The sequence below is a fragment of the Pezoporus flaviventris genome, unplaced genomic scaffold (assembly GCF_033815535.1).
Source record: "Pezoporus flaviventris isolate CSIRO_AGI_PZ_B2104156 unplaced genomic scaffold, CSIRO_AGI_Pfla_v1 ptg000016l, whole genome shotgun sequence".
NCBI classification, from domain to species: Eukaryota; Metazoa; Chordata; class Aves; order Psittaciformes; family Psittacidae; genus Pezoporus; species Pezoporus flaviventris.
The window spans coordinates 7,630,683-7,649,392 of NW_026892564.1; the positions used below are offsets into that span (position 1 = coordinate 7,630,683).

General features: G+C 40.1%; 1 protein-coding gene across 4 annotated transcripts in view; it reads right to left on the reverse strand.

The window, feature by feature from the left end:
• ACSS3 (acyl-CoA synthetase short chain family member 3) overlaps positions 1-16,617 on the reverse strand; it is a 177,698-nt gene extending 161,081 nt beyond the window's left edge. For 2 of the 4 annotated variants that reach the window (XR_009743624.1, XM_061454687.1), the window contains exons 1-2: positions 16,180-16,546; positions 7,783-7,927 (exon numbers count right to left, since the gene is read on the reverse strand). Coding sequence is in view for 3 of the 4 variants with exons in the window: in XM_061454687.1 (XP_061310671.1) it covers positions 7,783-7,927; positions 16,180-16,490 (456 nt within the window). In the remaining variant the exon portion in view is untranslated. Of the gene's footprint in view, positions 1-7,782; positions 7,928-15,855; positions 15,963-16,179 lie in introns of those variants that run through there. The other 2 variants (XM_061454688.1, XM_061454689.1) reach the window with 2 other exon arrangements.
• Positions 16,618-18,710: the final 2,093 nt, after the last annotated feature.

Consider the following 18,710-nt stretch of genomic DNA (forward strand, 5'->3'; position numbering starts at 1 on the left):
GGAGATTCTGGCAGCCTGCTGCCATGCAGGAGAGATCAACAGGCCCTGGGCTGTCAACTATTTATGGATTAGGATGACTGACTTTTGTCATATTTGCATACCAGCCATATTTCAGTTGGTGCATGCTCAACAAGCTGTTGAGCAAGACTTATGGCCCTTAGCTATTGTGCTGTTATCTGTCTCCACAAAGTCCAAAATAAGCCAGACGCAGCATTCACAATCAATACTGGTGGCTATAGCTTAAGCAGAAAAATGGGGGGAAGTGAAGAGCACGCTGCCACAGCTAAGTCTGAAACACAAATCAGTGTGTAGTAATATTTCCCCTACCTCAGTAAATTTCTCGGACTCCAAGACAAGAAATCTTACACCCTGCACCAAATACATTTCAGAAATTTCAGAGAAACACACTTTGGTCTGAGAAGTCTTTTTTCCACTCATTTTCAGATTTTCATTTTTGGCATGAAGGAGCCTGAAGACAGGTTTCAGGCAAAGTGATCACCATACCAAGCTGAAAATTCACACAAACTAAGGTATGTATATGATTTATTTATAATAGACCTCTTATATTAAATGTTACCGATTATCAAAAGAAAGTATCTTTAATTATAGACCTATTCATACTTATCAATACTATATGGAACTGAGATATGCTATCAAAACCCAACAAAAATCAACAAGGCCTGGACACAACTAGAATTTACTGCCATGCCACCAGCATTTACAGTCATTTCTAGATATTTCCCTGCTAAACGCAAAAAACATCACTTAAAAATCATCATTAGTAATTTTGTAATAGAAGACTTCTTATGCCTCTATACAAACTATAGAACATTGGTACCTGGCTACAGGAAGGAGACAGTGAAGAGGTCTGCATGTACTTAAATAATTTTTATTGAAACCAGTCATAGGTAAACTGCACTTAAAGACGAATGCATGTAGCATGCCACAGACAGGAATCACATCTTCCATGCAAACCCAATAATTGCTTGTCTGCACTTAACCTCCCTATCCTAGAGTTTAATGGCACTGAAGACAATAACCCAATATACTACATGAGTACCTATGATATTCCTTGTGGCCTTTCCCTCATCCTTCTCACAGCCAGAGGACATCTGGACTACATATAGATAATACAACACCGTACCTGCAACTATTTGGAAGAGTAGGGAACAGTTTATTTTAAGGGTTTATATTGACCTTAAGGTTGATGTGGAAACCCTGAAACATCCAAGCAATCACTCTTTCTTAAAAAAAAAGGCGGGGAAGATGTCAGTAGTGACATTTCATTACACTGTTAAAGCCATGAAATATTCCTCTTTGTTACAGTGTGTTGTCATTTATGGTTTACTTTAAGACAGCTTACTTTATCACTCAAGATTTTATAGTTGCTATTTTCCTACCAGCATGCTATTTCTCTGCTTGTCTTCAAGTTTAAGATTGCCCTATCACTTTAATATATTTGACACTTCAGCAATAAAAACACTTGAGACCAAGTGATATAATAAGAAACTCAAGTAGGTTTTCAGCTTTGAAGATCTGGGCTTAAATTACACTTCTATCAAATGCAAGCCCCCTGTAAACACGGCTTTATTTTTACCCAGCCACCAAACAAACAGTACATATGTATTAGCAGTTCAGGTCTAGAGAAGTACTCAGTTCTGAAGTAAATCACCAGGCTGCCCCTAGTAGTTAAAAAAAAAAGCAGTTTTGGTCCATGCCAAAAAAATTCTTCTTCAAAGATACTAAAATGGAAATTCCACTCAAAATCCTCAAAAGAGGAACTTCAGAACTTCCTGGGTTGAACAATGGCTGGGTCTCACCAGTGTTCAGTCCTTCAATAGAAGCTGAACACAAGAGAATTCTTCAAATACTGAGAGCTCCTGAAACATCCTGAAATACTTCTTGTAGGGTAAAAAGAGCCATGTCACATACACATTACTCTAAACCAAAGGCAGCAGGTTGCTCTTCACCTTCTCCACTGTGTCATTTTCGCAAGACTACTACAGAAAGTATTCCTTCCTACTCCTCCCATCTCCTTCATCAGCCTCTTCACTCTTCTATTACTCTTCTTTACTGTTCCCAGGGAACCCCCATGAGACAATATGCAGGAACACCCCCTTGGCCCACTGCCTGCTACAGCAGGCAATGCGAACTGCAAAATCACTGACTCAGATGCCCACCTGTGTGTACTCCTTTCCTGTACATGTATCGAGCATGGACTGTATTTAGGAGGTTTCTGGTACAATTAGGACACTGGGCACAGAGCTGTGGAAAGGTGGTGCAGGTCTCTTGATTGACTGTGAGAGCTGTTATGCCTTCAGAGACAATTCCCCAGAGGCTGAGAGAGAAGGTCTATAGAGCAACGAGCTCTGCCCTGTCCCAACTCTGCCTGTGTGCCAGGCACAGCCCTGGCAACTGTTGACGTCATGGATGTGGCATGTCTTGATAACAGCTCTCCTAAGCTTCTGCACAAAACACTAGCCACACTGTCTCAAATGCAGTGCGTAAGGCACTGTGTGAAGGACCTACCTTGTAGTGGTAGTGGTGCTGGTACATTCTTCCACAAATTGCAAGAAAAATAGAAAGCAGAAGGATTGCTAGACAGCTGCTGGGATTGCAGTTAGTTGCAGAAATCTGTCCCTCCTTTTTTCAGACGCCTAGGAGTTCTTTGCATTGAGTAAGTTGGGGATTTTTAGGAAGGGTCATTTTCTTTCCTGGAGATTGGCTGTGGACTGTGTGTCCCCAGGAAGAGACTGGGATGAGATGGAGCATCCTTAATACTTATCAGCTTGGCACGGATTCAGTGTTTGATCAGAAGTGATGCCATGGCATTCACTCTACATGAAGAGATAGGTTCCAGACAACTATTTGCCCAGAAAGTTTCTGGTACGTGTGAAGGATAGCCCATAGTATTAGGAACAACTCCTACAGCACCCGTTCTCCTGAAAGGCCATTATTTAGACAATATTCACTCAGAGTGGGGAGAGAAATCAAACAGCAGTGAGACAGATGAAGGGTGAGCACAGCACTTCATAAAGGAATCCATAAGTCAAGGAAACAAAGATCTGGGGGACAGCTATGTTCAGACATCTCTGAAGTAAGCTATAGGACATTCATTTCAAAGGACGAAACTAAATCTAGTCCAAAGCGAAACTCAGAAACCACATATAGTGGTTTTATCACAGTTAATTCAGCATGGCTTTGCTTCACTGATCCACTCAAGCTGCGCCAAATTATACATTACTATAGGCACTGCTGACATTGACATGCTGCAGTATAACTATCTTCAGTCAGGGGAGATCAAGTTCCAGCCACTTCTTCAGACTTTTACAGTGTCATTTGGAAGTCTTTTGTGCAGAATGTGAAAAACCCAAGACACCACTCTCTGTAAATTCCTGATTAGTCTCATCCTTTAAAGAATACTAATATTGATATTTCTGAAGAGCTACCCCAGAGACATTGCAGTTAAATCTTTCTAGGACAGGCACTGAAGAATGCCATTCAAGATTTAAATAAGATAAGAGCAACCAGTATTAAAGAAGTCCAATACATAGTTTTATCAAGATAATACTGCTTTACCAGACAAAGAGGATAAAGTAGGGCTGTCAGTCTCAGTAGGATTTTCTGTCTGTATTCTAGTTTTAATTCTAAATCAACTCTGAGAGAAGATATGTCTTGAAATGAAAGTAAATATTTCTAAGAAGGAACTGGTCATTTTTCAAGGCCGAAGACAAAGAAAGAAGATGGAGTAAAGCATGAAGAATGAGAAAGACTACTAGAAACAAAAATCTGGGTGATTCTTCAGTCATATATAGAAGATATGAGATGACAGATATATACGATGACAGATATACACATAAATCCAAACTGGCAATAGCCAATACAGCTATTTTGGAAGAAGAGTAATTTTAGGATGAGTAAGTATGAAAAAACCTTCCTCCAGAAGAAATTACATCCAGTCCACTGTTGATAACCTGAAGCCCTTCTTTCTCATCCATGTTCTTGTAATACTCAGTGCTGTCAGAGGCTTGGGGGTTGATGGTTTTACTAATCCTCTCACGTTACTGCACTCAGAAAATATTTATTACAGCACCGAATTCAATATGTTAGCTGCGCATTGTTACTGAAAAGCATCACAGAGAGAAATCACACTGCCTTTGTCTGCATGATCTGTCAAGCATCAACAACTGCCAAAGACTCAGATTCTTGAGATTTCGTTTTAGCAAGTGAGGCATTCTAGAGAATAAACCCAATGATGTAAACAGAAGGGGTTTTTCACCTAACAACCTTTACCTTAACTTGAAAATGGCAGTATTTTCCAACACAATCAGAAAAATTGTTTGTAAATGAACAAAAGGTTATGAACTTATATCTTCTGCTTACTTTTATATTTCTCTAATACTACTCAGACTCAGTAATACTTCTAACAGAATTTGTGTCTCCCTTACCTTTTCCTGCCATCTCACTACTGCAATTAGAGAACCTCCCAAGACATACCCAAAATTTTCACCTACATCCCCATTTCACTGGCTTCAGTCCAACATTCAACCCTCATTTAAGGAAAAAAGACCAATCAGTACATTCTGGAAGACTGTTTATGTCTTAAATTTGGCAAATTCCTCCTGTCTGCATTTGGAAGATTTCATCTGGAACAACGTATAATTAACACACTTAAAATGCAACTGTGTGCACTACATACAGCTTCAGTTTAAGCAACTGTAATTCTCAAGACTTCCCAAGAGACAGTCTAGTTGTGCAGAATATCAACACAAACTGATCTTGTCATTATTTACATCAATAAAGAATAGCTGAAATTGGCCTGCAATCCTTCTAGTCCAGTTCTGACAGAATAAATAACTAACTAAATAAATAGATCCCACAGGTTGGGCACTAAACATTCACAAGCTTCCAACATTTCTCTCAATTATGTGTAGTTCAGTGGTGCTTAACATCAAAATTGCAGCATCACTGTAGCTCTTAGATCTCAAAAGCAGTGCAACAAATAGAAAATATAGGGATAATTTGAAAACAACAGGATTTCTGAGTACATAGCTCAAGCTATCCCACCCTCCTGAAGGAGCCTTATTATCTCCAGCCAAACACCTATGTCATTTTTCTCACCCTTACCATGAGTGTGATCATGGAACAAATGATACAACCTGCTATAAAACTCTGCATCTCCCCATGCTGTGACCCACAGTTATCCTATATAACTTCTGGTAAATCTGTCTATAAACTCTACTTCTGTTAACCAAAAGCCAGAAAGAATTCCACCACTTCAAGTGCTGATGTCTTGTGGAGACACTTTGAACAGGCAGGCTCTCTGAAAAGACATCCTCATTACACTATCAGTCTGTTTGGCATTACTGCCCAGACAGACTACTAAACATTCACTGGATATGGACAGTCTGAACAACAGTGTGACCGCAAATACACACTGTTGGGCTGTTTTAAATTGGGAAAGGAGCTCCAGAAAGAAGGCAAAAGGCTTCTTTCCCTGCCAATAGGTTCATCCACTTTGGTCATAAGCCTGATCTGCACTTACACTGATCTAAAATGAAACATTCAGAGCACTGAAAGTCTATTTCAAAATGACAAAAAATATTACTTTTAGCTTACACTGAGCAGACTGAGAGCACAGTGACAAGCACTGACTGAGGACTTTGAGCCAACATCATCACCCATGCTCCACGGTGGTTTTGGTAGGCCTTATGTTAAAGTCTCTCCTGCACCTACAAGATCCATGACACCAAATACACCAGCCCATGTCACCCATTTTCAGCAGATCTCTTTGTGAATACCTTTGTTATTGGGTGTCCAGTAGTTACCAGGTAAACCACATTAAATTTATTCCACAAGAGTGGACTAGAAAGCTTCAACAGAAAAGACCTTAATCTCAAATGAAGCCTTTCACTCATATTCCCTCCTGAGTAAGGCGAAGAGCAAACTGTAGAGAATTCAAACACAGTATTTAGATAGGACTCAAGTACCAGCAAGATTATAATGAACTTCTGAATGAGTTCAGCTACGTATACCCGGAAAACTTAAACCAGTTCTTCCATTTGGTTTGGTAATGCTGCTGCAAGAGAAAATGTGAAGGAAAGGATGTGGATACCAACTACCAAATTTTCTCATTCTGCACAAATCTGTCATATCCTAAAACAATTCATACACTTCTAAAGAATACAAAGACACAAACTTAGGAGACTTAATACCAACATCAAGCTTAAAAAGCAAAACAAAAGCTACTTTAAAAAGGTTACTTTTCCCTCCTTTTCAGGGGAAATGTCTACAGAAACAGTTCACTTAATATAATTTACATTAAAATGTTGTATAACTTCATTAAAAGAAAACAAGCATGTATTTCAATATACAATTACATATGTATGATTTTATTTATATATATATTGTGTATACATATTAAGTATATATTTATATGGCATATGACAAGATTGTATCTATAAAATTATAATTTCATAAAGGTAATATTATGTATGCTATATATCTACATTAAAAAATAAATAAAATTAGATAAGAAGCTGGGCCCTTTTAAAATCCTCTGATTTCTTAAAACACTGAAGCTAATTGTTCTAGACCCAGCATACTTCACAGTAATTTCCATGTTCTTGTTTGAACTTGGTAAATCAACAGAATACTGATGAAGAATAAGTGATTTACATATTTTCCTTAAAAGATAAAGTGCAGTACAGGTTTATCATTTTTTATAGCTGAATGACTTCTCTTTTCTTGCATCAGTGGAATAAAATCCTCACAAACTGAATTACTGTATTGTGAATTTCATTTCACCTTTAAAACCATAGGTCCACATTACACCAGACACTGCGTGCCTAAGTGAAGTGACTGTAATGTATTTCCATGTGCAAGATGTATTAAGGAAGAACATGAGTCTGACTCCAACATTTCTTTGTACTTAGTGTTAAGTGCAACTGCTATATAAAACTGGAAGAAAAAAGCCAGCTAAACAGAGGAGCAGCGTGATAGCAAAGCACCAGCTGACAGCTGAAAGCATGGAAAACACTGAATAGGGCAGACTGCAAACACCCATGGTGGCAACAAGCCGCAGTCAGGCACTGAGAAAATCTGAATGGGCTGACGCAGAACTGAGTATTCACCACCCCAGCTGGGAGTAAGCTACCCCAGCCAACAGGGAAGTCAAAATCCACACTTTCTGGACAGAAAACTAGCGCAGCACCATAAGCATCTCCACTGCAGCATCCCTACTGCAACATCCCCAGTGCAACATCCCTACTGCAGCCTATAATTGGGCAGGTGAAACAGCTTTCTTTAGAGTTCCTCCCTCCAACTGTAAAACCAATTTAATTTGGTTTAACACTCAGTTATATGCAGCAATAGCATATAACAATAGCAATAGTTCATTTCTGCAGAACTCTATTTTTGTTTATTGTAGCAACTGTCAAGTGACTTGACTAGTATTTGCTTTACTCTTTTAAATATGAAATAAGAACTGTTGGGGGGGGGGGGCGGGGTGGGAGGGAGGGGAGAAATCCAATAGTTAAGTTTCAAATTTAACCCACCAGGAATATAAACTGCAGAAGAAGAACTAAAAGAAGATCAAAACCTCTTAGATGTAGTATAACTAGTACAGGGTACAGGCAGCTAAGCTTACAATTTAATACTGAGCACAGCAAAAGCAGCAAAAGGAACAGCCTAACAAGGTAGAACATTTCTACCTCTGTAGTACCTTCCTGCTGTGAAATATTTACCGCATATTTTCAGTAACAAGGTTATTCTCAAACATACCTGTTCAAGAAGCTCCTTATATGTTATTTTCTCCTTGGTATTTGTTACAGGACTGTCATAAATAATAGCAATTTTGTCTCCTTGTCCATTCTCAACATGACGATCTACAGCATTGTAACAGATATTCAGCTCTCCACCTACAAACCTAAAAAGAGAAGTTGTAAGTATGTAACAGCCAGCCTTCCAAACAAATACCTTTTTTTTTCTTTTTTTTTTTTTTCAGTTTAGGGGGAATGAGAGCACTGAATTAAAATATAGCTCATAAAACATTATACTCAGGTCAGGAAGTCATTTTTTATTCTATAAACTAGCAATTTACTCAACAAGCTAAATAAGCCCCTTACTGACAATATCAAAACTCCTGTACCTTAATTGACTTAACTAAGAATTTGCTAAACTTGGTCTTAATTTAACTGCTTTTGCATCAATCATTCTGATTTTTATAACTAAGGTTTCACAGAAAGAGCATACATTCACATAAAATAACCTGACATTATGAAAATACATTATCGCACTACTTTGTGTTGGCAAGCTCATACCATTTTTAAGAACAGTTTTAGGAATCAAAATGTTCTTATTCATCTCTTAGCAGTAACAGTCAAGCATATAAGCATCTGTATCTAAATGAAACTGAACCCAACAGTTATAAAATCTTATAAATTTGTCTGACATTCATAATCCATTTGACGTTACCATGTTTTACATCAGTGACTCAAAATCCCCTCTAAAGGGACGTGTCATAGCCTCTTCAACAGCCAAAAAATTCTCATCTTCTAATTAAGAAAAAACACTTCACAAACTCAGGTTTCATTTTCATTGTCATTTTACATTGAGGAGGGCTTGAATAAACAACCAAGTGCAGCATAATCCTCAAGTAAAAAAATACAGAAGACATCAGCTACAGTGATGACTCTACTGAGAGATGGCACAATCTAAAAATTAAAGTTCACGCTAAATAATGTTCTGTATTTCTTTTTCTATCTGCACATATCTCTCTACAGCAAAAAAGAAATGGAAAAAACATATTTGAAAGTTTCAGAAAAGTTCTGCGGGGATGCCCTACTGTGACAGTGTATTGTTATAATGTAACTAGAAGTAAAAACAGAGAGCCTAAATTAAGCCACTACTAGTTTAAAAGTATTTTCTTCACCTTTCCTGTATAGTAAATGACTGCTCTAAACTAGAGTATTTTAGGTAGTACTCATATATCCACATGCACACATGCTATGGGATAGTCTTTATTGTCAAAGAATAGCAATTATTGAATTAGGAGTTAGGATGTTTAGGATGCAGCAATCTTTTCCTGCAACTCCTTTGCTACACCACTACTAAGGAGAAAGTTAAGGACCAGGAAACTACCAAAACCACACTCTACTACAAATTGCTTCCTGTAAAAGAGTAACTCTATGAACAATAAAGGATCCAGTTTTGTTTCATGTAATACAGAAAATTCTGTATTACTGTCATAAAAGTTGTGTTCTCCACTGATTTTATAGCAAATCACTGTAGGATGATATCAACGAGGGAACAAGGGAGCACAGAACCTGGGCTACTACTGAGAACAGTGAAAACAGGAGCAAGCACTAGAGCTTAGATTCTTCTAAAGACACATGGCAATATCACACTGACACATAAATTTTTAACTATCACCTGCAAATAAATATGTGGCAAAGATGTGACTGCAGGTCAAAACAGAAATACCCTGTCCTGGGTTCAGCAGTAGCGGTCACTTTTCTCCTTCTTAGTAGCTGGTGCAGTGCTGTGGTTTTGACTTCAGCCTGGGAACAACGCTGATAACACCGATGTTTTTAGTTGCTGCTCAGTAATGTTTAGTCTTACCAAGGACTTTCTGAGTCTCATGCTCTGCCAGGGAGGAGAGGAAGGTGAGAGGAAGCAGAAACAGGACACCAGACCCAACCTAGCCAAAGAGGTATTCCATACCACAGCACATCATGCCCACTATATAAACTGGGGGCAGTTACCCAGAAGGGTTAGATCACTGCTCGGGTCGGGCTGGGTATCGGTCAGCGGGTGGGGAGCAGTTGTATTCTCTTCCCTTGTTATTTCCCTTATCATTATTATCATTGGTGGTAGCAGCAGTGATTTGTGTTGTACCTTAGTTACTGGACTGCTCTTATCTCAACCCACGGGAGTTACATTCTTTTGATTCTCCTCCCCATCCCTCTGGGAGTGGGGGGAGGAAGGGTGGGGGGGGGGGGAATGAGCAAGCAGCTGCATGGTTCTGGGTTGCCAGCTGGGCTTGAACCATGACATACCCTCAAGACTATATGGTTAGTCTGATGAGAGCTCTGCTACCCCATTCAGAAAGCGGGAACCTCTTATGGGATCAGAGAAGCACAGATGCACCTACTGAGACCACAACTGCAAGACTTTTGCTTCTCTACTTTTACCCAAGGATATGCTCAAATACCTCATTCCAGCTAACAAATAAAAGCTGGCTTTGAAAACCTGCCCTGTGCTACTACAAACTTCTGGTGATCCAATTCTCAAGGAGGTGTTACCTATGGGCAACTTTGATTTCTTTGAACAAACTTTAGCTGGAAAGAAACAGGAGCATGAAACCAGGATGCAGTATACTGGTTTTGGCTGGGATAGAGTTAATTTTCTTCCTAGTACCTGGTACAGTGCTGTGTTTTGGATTTAGCCTGAGAATAACACACCAATGTTTCAGCTGTTGCTAAGTAGTGCTTACTCTAAGTCAAGATTTTTCACCACATTTATTGTTGTTGTTTTTATTGTCTTCTACTTTTTCCTTTTATTTTTTTTTTTTCCCCAGTTATTAAACCATTCTGAACTCAACCAATAGCTTTTACCTTTTTCCAATTCTCTTCCATCCCACTGGGGCTAGGGGCGGGGGGGGGGGTAGTGGGGGAGAAATTGAGCAGCTGCGTGGTACTAACAAGGTTAAACCATGACACCCCATCTTGGACTAAGGACATCAATGAGATACTCCTATTTAAAACAGAGGTCTAGGATCAAAAAGAACATATTCCAGTAGACTTCAGAAAGATCAGAGGTGGATCTGCAGGATATTTGTAAGAGCTGCCAGTAAATTTTGCCATAATAAGCAGGACTGCAAAATGCTAATCTGGTGCTAACCAGACAATTATCTCAGTGCGGCTTACCAACTAAACTCAAGTCTGAAGAACCTTATTTTAGGCTGTGATCCCAATGCTGAGAAATTACTAATATTTGATAAACAGAGGAGGAGTAAAACAAATAAAAAGAATACACAGTAATAACTCTAATACATAAAAGAAACTGCATTCAGTTCACCAGCAGTCTCTGAAGAGCTCAAATACCACCCACTCGTGCTGTGGTGGAAAACAAATTATAGGATTCTTCCTGTCAAAACTGACAGAATTTAAAATTGTTTATGGTATCAAACCAGCTTCCTTCACTGTAACATTTATACCAATAAGATTTAAGGAGGAAAAGGAGGTGGCTGCTCTCTTCTCACAAGTAACATGTGATAGGACAAGAGGTAACAGCCTCAAGCTGTGCCAGGGGAAGTTTATATTGGATATTAGGAAAAATTTCTTCACTGAAAGGTTATTCAGGCATTGGAACAGGCTGCTGAGGAAAGTGGTGGAACCACGTTCCCTGGAAGTGTTCAAAAACCATGTAGATGAGGCCCTTAAGTGACATGGTTTAGTGTGGGACTTGGCAGTCCTGGGGTAACGGTTGGACTTGATGAACTTAAAGGCCTTTTCCATCCAGCTGATTCTATGATTCTAACACTCTGACAGCATCTACCTATCCTTTTGATAAGTCTTCTTTCCCACACATCCATGAAAGCAGCAGCTTTTGATTGTCCACATTATGCATAACTTAAATCTAAAAAGGCATCTTTTTAATAATTTGAGTCTGGTTAATCATTAGGACCTTCATGAGCTTCTTTAAAGCTTCCTACAGCAGTCACCTCAGACTTACTGCCTCTCCATCACTGGGGCTCAGCAACTCCAGTCTCATCTCAGCCCGAGGTCTCGCAGAGTTTGCATGTTTTCACAGGAATCTCAAGCACATGCACTTACCTCTTTAATCATATTTTAAAAGACTACTCTGATAACCTTTTAGGGGGTAACAGTAAAAGAGGGCATGAAAGTTCACATCTTCTGTAGCAGGACTCCCATTAAATGCAGCTTAACATCTACCATCTGCAGTCTGGAAGGTTTTTTACTGCATTCGGTATTTTTCTGGGTGTGACAACAGCCTACTTCCTCATAAAGAAATAAGTACAGTAGGGAAGAAGGTAACATGTAATTATGCCTTAGTTTACTCAAATATTCGAAAGCTATGCTTTAATTTCCAACACTACCTGCTATCTTAAGAATCAAAGTAGCTGCATTCAGAGACAATTTTCAGTCTTTAACAGCTCCAAAGCAAAGATAATCAAGAATTAAAAAAAAAAAAGAAAGAAACTAAAGGCTCTGAATAAAGCTGGCATACATGCAAAAGAAAAGAACTACATTAAAATTACTTTGCACCATAAGTATAAAAATGCATATTGCTAAAATCCTTTATGCCATGCAGGGTACACACACTTCCCCAAGCCAGGTCCCCAGGAATCAATTGAATTATTTTCTAGATGAAGTGAGAACAGAAGCTGAATAAAATGTTAGACAAAACCATGTCAATATTAGATATTCTGAGATAATATTATGTTAATTGATCCTGTCTTGTTTTTTAAAAGTGTAAGCAACATTTGAATACCAATCTGTGCAACATTCCTAAAGTTCAGATGGGATTTTATATTGCATTTATGTCTTAGAATAAAAAACCTACCTTGCAAAATTGCCACATGCCTACATGCATTAGGAAAAACCATTTCCACATTCCTAAGGAAATATGTGCTTTAACCTTTACAACAGGGATTCCACAAGATTCAAAAATAATCCATTCAAGTGTTTCACTATCTTTAGCATTGGACTTTTCTTTCCAGCATCTAAAATCTACATCTCCTTTATCGCATTTTAAGGCTTCTAGTTTTGACCCCTTCAAAGCCAACTCAAATAACAGTTTTCCTCTGAACTTTGCCGCCAAATTCTACGAGTTTTAAAACTTCAGTCTCCTTTTTGGCTTTTACACCAGACAATTTTATTCCTTCATCCTTTTCTTGACCATTTATGCTTTTTTGATCTTCTCTTTATTTTTAATGTGCACAAAACCAGATGGTGTTTTGACCCATACCAGCCACTTATGCAGGTTAGTCAATGATACCTGGGATTTCTGCTTCACTCAAGCAACACTGACCACTTACCTTATGGAAATCATTCTGCATCCCACTAACATAATACTGGTATTTCCAATGTCAGAGACTAAAGATGCACTAGGGCATGAAATATGTTTCTTTCATGCTCCTACAGTATTTAGAGGACAAATAAGAATTTGCCTTATAGCTACATTACAACTACATTAACCACCCCCTTCAATTTCTTCAACCAAAGCAAATGAGACTGAAAAATATATGGAAAGTAAGTCTCAGGTTTGGCAGCCAAAAACAAAGATATTGAAAAAATTGTATTTATTAATTAACCAAATAATAAGTCTCCAAAACTGGAGACAAATTCTAACTAAGAAACATATACATGAGCTTCTTGACACTATTTTTAAGGTCTCTGTAAGCTGTTTCCTCAGTAAACCTCAGAACTACAGCTACATCTTTACCCTGTTAGACCAGCAAGCTATGCTTTTCTTGGAATCCTGGACTCCTCCTCAGTTATGTTTCATCCTCTTTGTTTTCTCTTCAGCATGTCCTCTGAAAGAGCCGCTTGTATCCTCTCTCTTATAGTAAGTCTTTTCCTCAAAGAACTTCCTTATCTTCATCCTGCTGAGCATACTGAATGCTGGTTAACTATCTGGTACTTCAGAGGCATTACAGTACTACATTAGTATGACATCCAGCCTGTTATCACTTAAGGGGAACTTAAATTTAAAAAAGAAATAAAATTGCATGTTGCAAATTAATACATTAAAGAGGATTATACAACTTCAAATTGCTTAATGTTTTATTATCCACAACAGTTCAACAGATACCCGGCATGGAAACAATAATTAGGGCCTGTTGTTGAGTCTTCAGAGCCTTGACATCTGACTGAGGGCAGAAGGAACCTCTGGAGGGTACAACCCCCCTGCTCAAGCAGAGCCACCTAGAGCTGGTTGCCCAGGACCATTTTGAGTATCTCCAAGGATGAAGACCCCACTAACTCTGTGCCACTGCTCAGTCACCCTCACATTTAGAAAATGTTTCCTGACGTTCAGAAGAAACCTCCTGTATTACAGTTTGTGCCCCTTGCCTCTTGTCCTGTCCCTGGGCACCACTGAAAAGAGGCTGGCTCCACTGTCTGCACACCCTCCCTTCAGGTATTTGCTCACGTTAACAAGATAATTTCAGTCTGTGGCAATTTGCATCCACAGAGGGAGAAAGATGAAAGTGAGAAGTGAGGACAGAAAAGAACCTTAGAAGACAAGTCTGACTTCAGCCCAGGAAATTCTCTTCAGTTATCCCTGCCATAAGGCCAACTAACTTCCACCTGATAAATCACAATGCTTCATGAAGACCTAACCATGTTACTTTCAGCAGGCAAGCTTATCATGCTCAACAAGTCAAACCACATTTGTTTAACAGAACTGAATAGCAAAACCATTCTCTTGAGCATGTCTTCTATATTATATTCTCATACCTTAGTTCTTATAACATAACCATTGTATTGACTGCTTCATTATTCTCACTATTCTGTTCAGGAATGCAAGAACCAGTGAGCTTTATTGGTCTTTAATCACAGAATCATAGAACTCTTTAGGCTGGAAAAGAGCTCTAAAATCATCAAGTCCAACCATTCGCTTGGCACTGCCAAGCCTGCGACACAGCCATGTCCCTCAGTTGCTACATCTACACATCTTTTAAACACCTCAAGAGAGGGTGACTCAGGACAGCCTGTTCCAGCGTTTGACAACCCTTCTGGTGAAGAAATCGTTCCTAATATCCAATCTAAATCTCCCCTGGTACAACTTGAGGCCATTTCCTCTCATCCTATCACTTGTTATTTGGCAGAAGAGATCAACCCCCACCTCACTACAACCTTCCTTCAGGTAGTTGTAGAGAACAATAAGGTCTTCTCCGAGCCTCCTTTTCTCCATCTAAACAGCCTCAATTCCCTCAGCTGCTCCTCAGAAGACTTGTGCTTCAGACTCTTCTCTAGACCTCTGTTCTCTATTGCTATGCAAGCAATACTACCTACCTGCCCTTTTTGAATAGTGCCGTGACCTAGAAATCAAGGTCAGTGGACTCTATCCATCCATTTTAAGACTTCTCACTGTCACACAGCCCTGCTGACTTCATAAGCTTTAGCCTGGCTGGTGCCATTTAACATTCAGCTTATGACATATAAACAATTTTCACTACTAGAGGTGCCACAGAGTAACATCAGACCGATAAGAAACTAAACTCCATTCAACAGGTTCTGCATTTCTTCATTTGGGCAGATTTAAGAATGATTAATATTTTTAATTCCACTTTTAGAATTATTATTTTTAAATGTCTTTTTAAATTAAACTAGAAATACCTAAAAGTGGCAAAGAATATCAATGTACCAAAGATGATCCTCATTGCCTTTTTTATCTTGCATCAGTTTCTCATTGGAAAAGATCAAAAAGCATGATGTGACCTTACTGAAAACATGTGTTTGTAGTCAACATAAAATTTTAACAGGTAAATTGCCTTTGAGAAAGTACTGGAAAACCTATCTGGTAATTTACAAGAAGGGTGTCATATTCTGTCTTAGTCAGTTTGCCATTCACCACACATATATATATATTACACCACAGATATATGTGTATTACAATGACAGTACTTTCACCAAACTTTATCTTAACCACATCCTCTAAATTATTACCTGCTTAGTGTCTAAGACTAAACACCTCTGAAAGCCACAACTCCTGTGTTTCCATGCACCCACGTCCCCTGGCACCCCATGCCCAGTTTCCTAGGCTTATAGCAGCCAGTCCCTATGCCCAAAAGAGGTCCTATGAGAGGACATCAGGTGCACTCACATGCATCCCTCAGACATACACGGGCTGACACACGTGTATGTCACACCTGCCACACACGACAACTCCTCTCTCACCCCGACACACTCATCCATGCGACTTTTAATCATTAAGCTTAACCAAACGTAATAATTAAACCCCTCCACTCTCTGCAGCCACCTCCTTCATCAGCCATGGCACACTGACCACGCACCACCAGTGCTGGGGCAGTTCTGCGTTAACCGCACGACGCAGCACACCCGCGCCCCCTTCGGCAGGCTGCCCTCCCCGCTACAGCTGAGCGCTGCCCTACCGCGCTCGCCCCGGCCCCGCGCAGAGCAGACTCACCAGGAGGAGCGCCCCGGGCGGCCACTCTCCAGGGCCCGGTCCCAGGGCTTGTACCAGTGTATCTGCTCGGCGGCTGCTCCCCACACCTTCTCCGGCTCCGCCAGCGAAGACCTAAAAACCTCCTCGTACTCGCCCAGCGCCCGAGAGGAGGCGGCTCGGCCGCCAGGCAGCGGGCTGCGAGTAGCGGCAGCCCAGCATGGGAGCGGGCCCCCCGAGCAGGGCAGTCCCGACAGCCGCCAAGCTCCGCCGCCCCGGCCCGCAGCCGCCCCGAGAACTTTTGTCAGTGCCGGCAGCCTGCCCAAGAAGCCCATGTTCTGCGGCCTGCAAGGGACGGGAGCCGCACACGGGGCACTGAGCCTCCACGAAGCCCTCCGACGGGACCGGACCAGGCGGAGCGGCAGCAGCGGCTCCCAGTGGCCAGCGGTGGGCGGAGGGCCTGCCTCCGTCCCGGCGCCCCGCAGGTAGGGGGCGCTGGGGCAGTGCGGAGCGAAGGGATGAGCGCCGGGGCAGGGCGAACGGTGGTCCCGGGTGCACCCTGCGGAGCTGCAGGACGGGAGCTATGTCGGGGGGTGTGCCAGGGCCGCCCTGCATTCCCAGCGCTTGGCAGCGACTCGTCGGCGGAGAGAGGCTGAGAAAGGGAACACCAAAAACTTGGTATTAATTTTGACTTAATAACTTGAGAATAAAAGATCATTCTGTTTTCCAGAAGACGTTCACATTTGTAGTGTTTTATTTTACACATCTTGGCGTATATTTAGAAGCTCTCGCTGAGTTTCGGTGGTAATGTTTCAGAGTGTTATAATGCACAAGTCAGCTAAGACATCAACCAGCTTAAAAGATGTTATTTTGTTCCATACGAAATTATTTTAGTGCTCTAATAGGTCTATCCATTACATGTCTCTCAGGAAATTCTTGCTGCAGTCACATTATAAAAATGTTATATGGCTGAGGAGAACTCTAATATATTCTATATTCATGGTTAACTCAGGCATCTGTTATCTGACTGTTGTTGAATTAGTGCAATGGGAACATAACAACACATTACAGGTAAAGAAATAAATGCATAAGTAGACTGTTTACCCACTACAGTAGGTTTTATATATGAAATAAATCTCTTTTCCTGGTTAAAAAGAAAAAAAAAAAAAGAGCAGTGGAGGATTTGGCCTATAGAGTTCAAGTTCATCAGAACTTTTAAGATCACCTTCAAAACCACTCACAGCCTTTCAGCATAAAGACTGGTTGCTGCTTCTGGTTTTGAGGCAAATATAATCAGCTCAGTTTCCCGTGACTTGCAGAGTCTATTAGTGTTGTCCAGTGCTGTATGAACCACTTATCCTGTGCTGCACTGCAGTTCACCTCTCTTTATATAATATATGTAATATTACGTTATTTTACATTACATACGGTGCTGAATCCAGTGCAGTGACTGTCTACCTGAGGTATGCCACTGGTGGACTTAACAAGATGTATCAGTTGCCCCAGCCCAATTTGTGAAGCCCACTCTCCCTAATCAGATCATTAGAGGTACATTATGTCCACGCCTCAGGGTGTAACCCTTCCTATTAATTGCCTTACAAGCTACGTTTTTTAGATCACCAACACTTGGATGCCCATCTTAATAAGGAAGGGACATACAGAAACTGGATGCAGGCAGCTTCTGGGTGGTGATAGCAATCCGTTTCTCAGGTGGAACATCTCCCTTTTCCCTGCTGGGGAAAAAACTGTCATGGCCAGGCGAGCTAAAATATTTCTGTGTATTCTGTAACGTGTTAGTTGTAGGCACTAGTACTGAAAGAATCATCCTGAGATTTAAACACCTAATGGTCTGTGTCTGATGATGTCTAATATTTCTTGTGGTGTTGAAAAGCAATGCTAACCATTTTTCTGCTCTCTCCATAATGTGTGTTTAATGTGAAAGTATAAGCATTTGGCAAATGAATTTGCATTGCAACAGTTAATTCCCTGGTATTCATTTTGAATACATATCCTACTAGAAATTATATGCTAGAAGCATAGGGGATACAAATGAACTTAATCAGAACATGAAGTGCATGAAATTCCATTTTAGCTAGCATCCTAATATCTGTTTCCTGAAGGAATGTTTCTAATGAGTATCTATGGAACATACTTCATTAATTAAACTCATCACAACCCATACTGATAACTGAAAGGATAAAGAAGGGGATTGCTAGTTCTCCCAATTGCATGCTAGTAATTTAAGGTTCACTTACAAATACTATTATAGCAGATTTCTGAATTGATGAATTTTCTCTCTGAGGCTTTTTTTCTTTATTGCAAAACTTGATGCTTCTGAAATTCACACTTGACAAAGAATTCTGAAGTAATGTCAAGTGATGTGTGTAGCAATTCCCTTTGTAGCTGTAGACTTCATTGAAAAACATATGTATGTGTATAGGCACAGATCTAGCTAAGAGCAAAACCGTGAAACATGGCCTGGCTTCTTATGCAATTGCAAAATTATTTACTTGAAGCCTTTCTTTCATTTAAGAAAAGCATTTTTTTTCCACAAT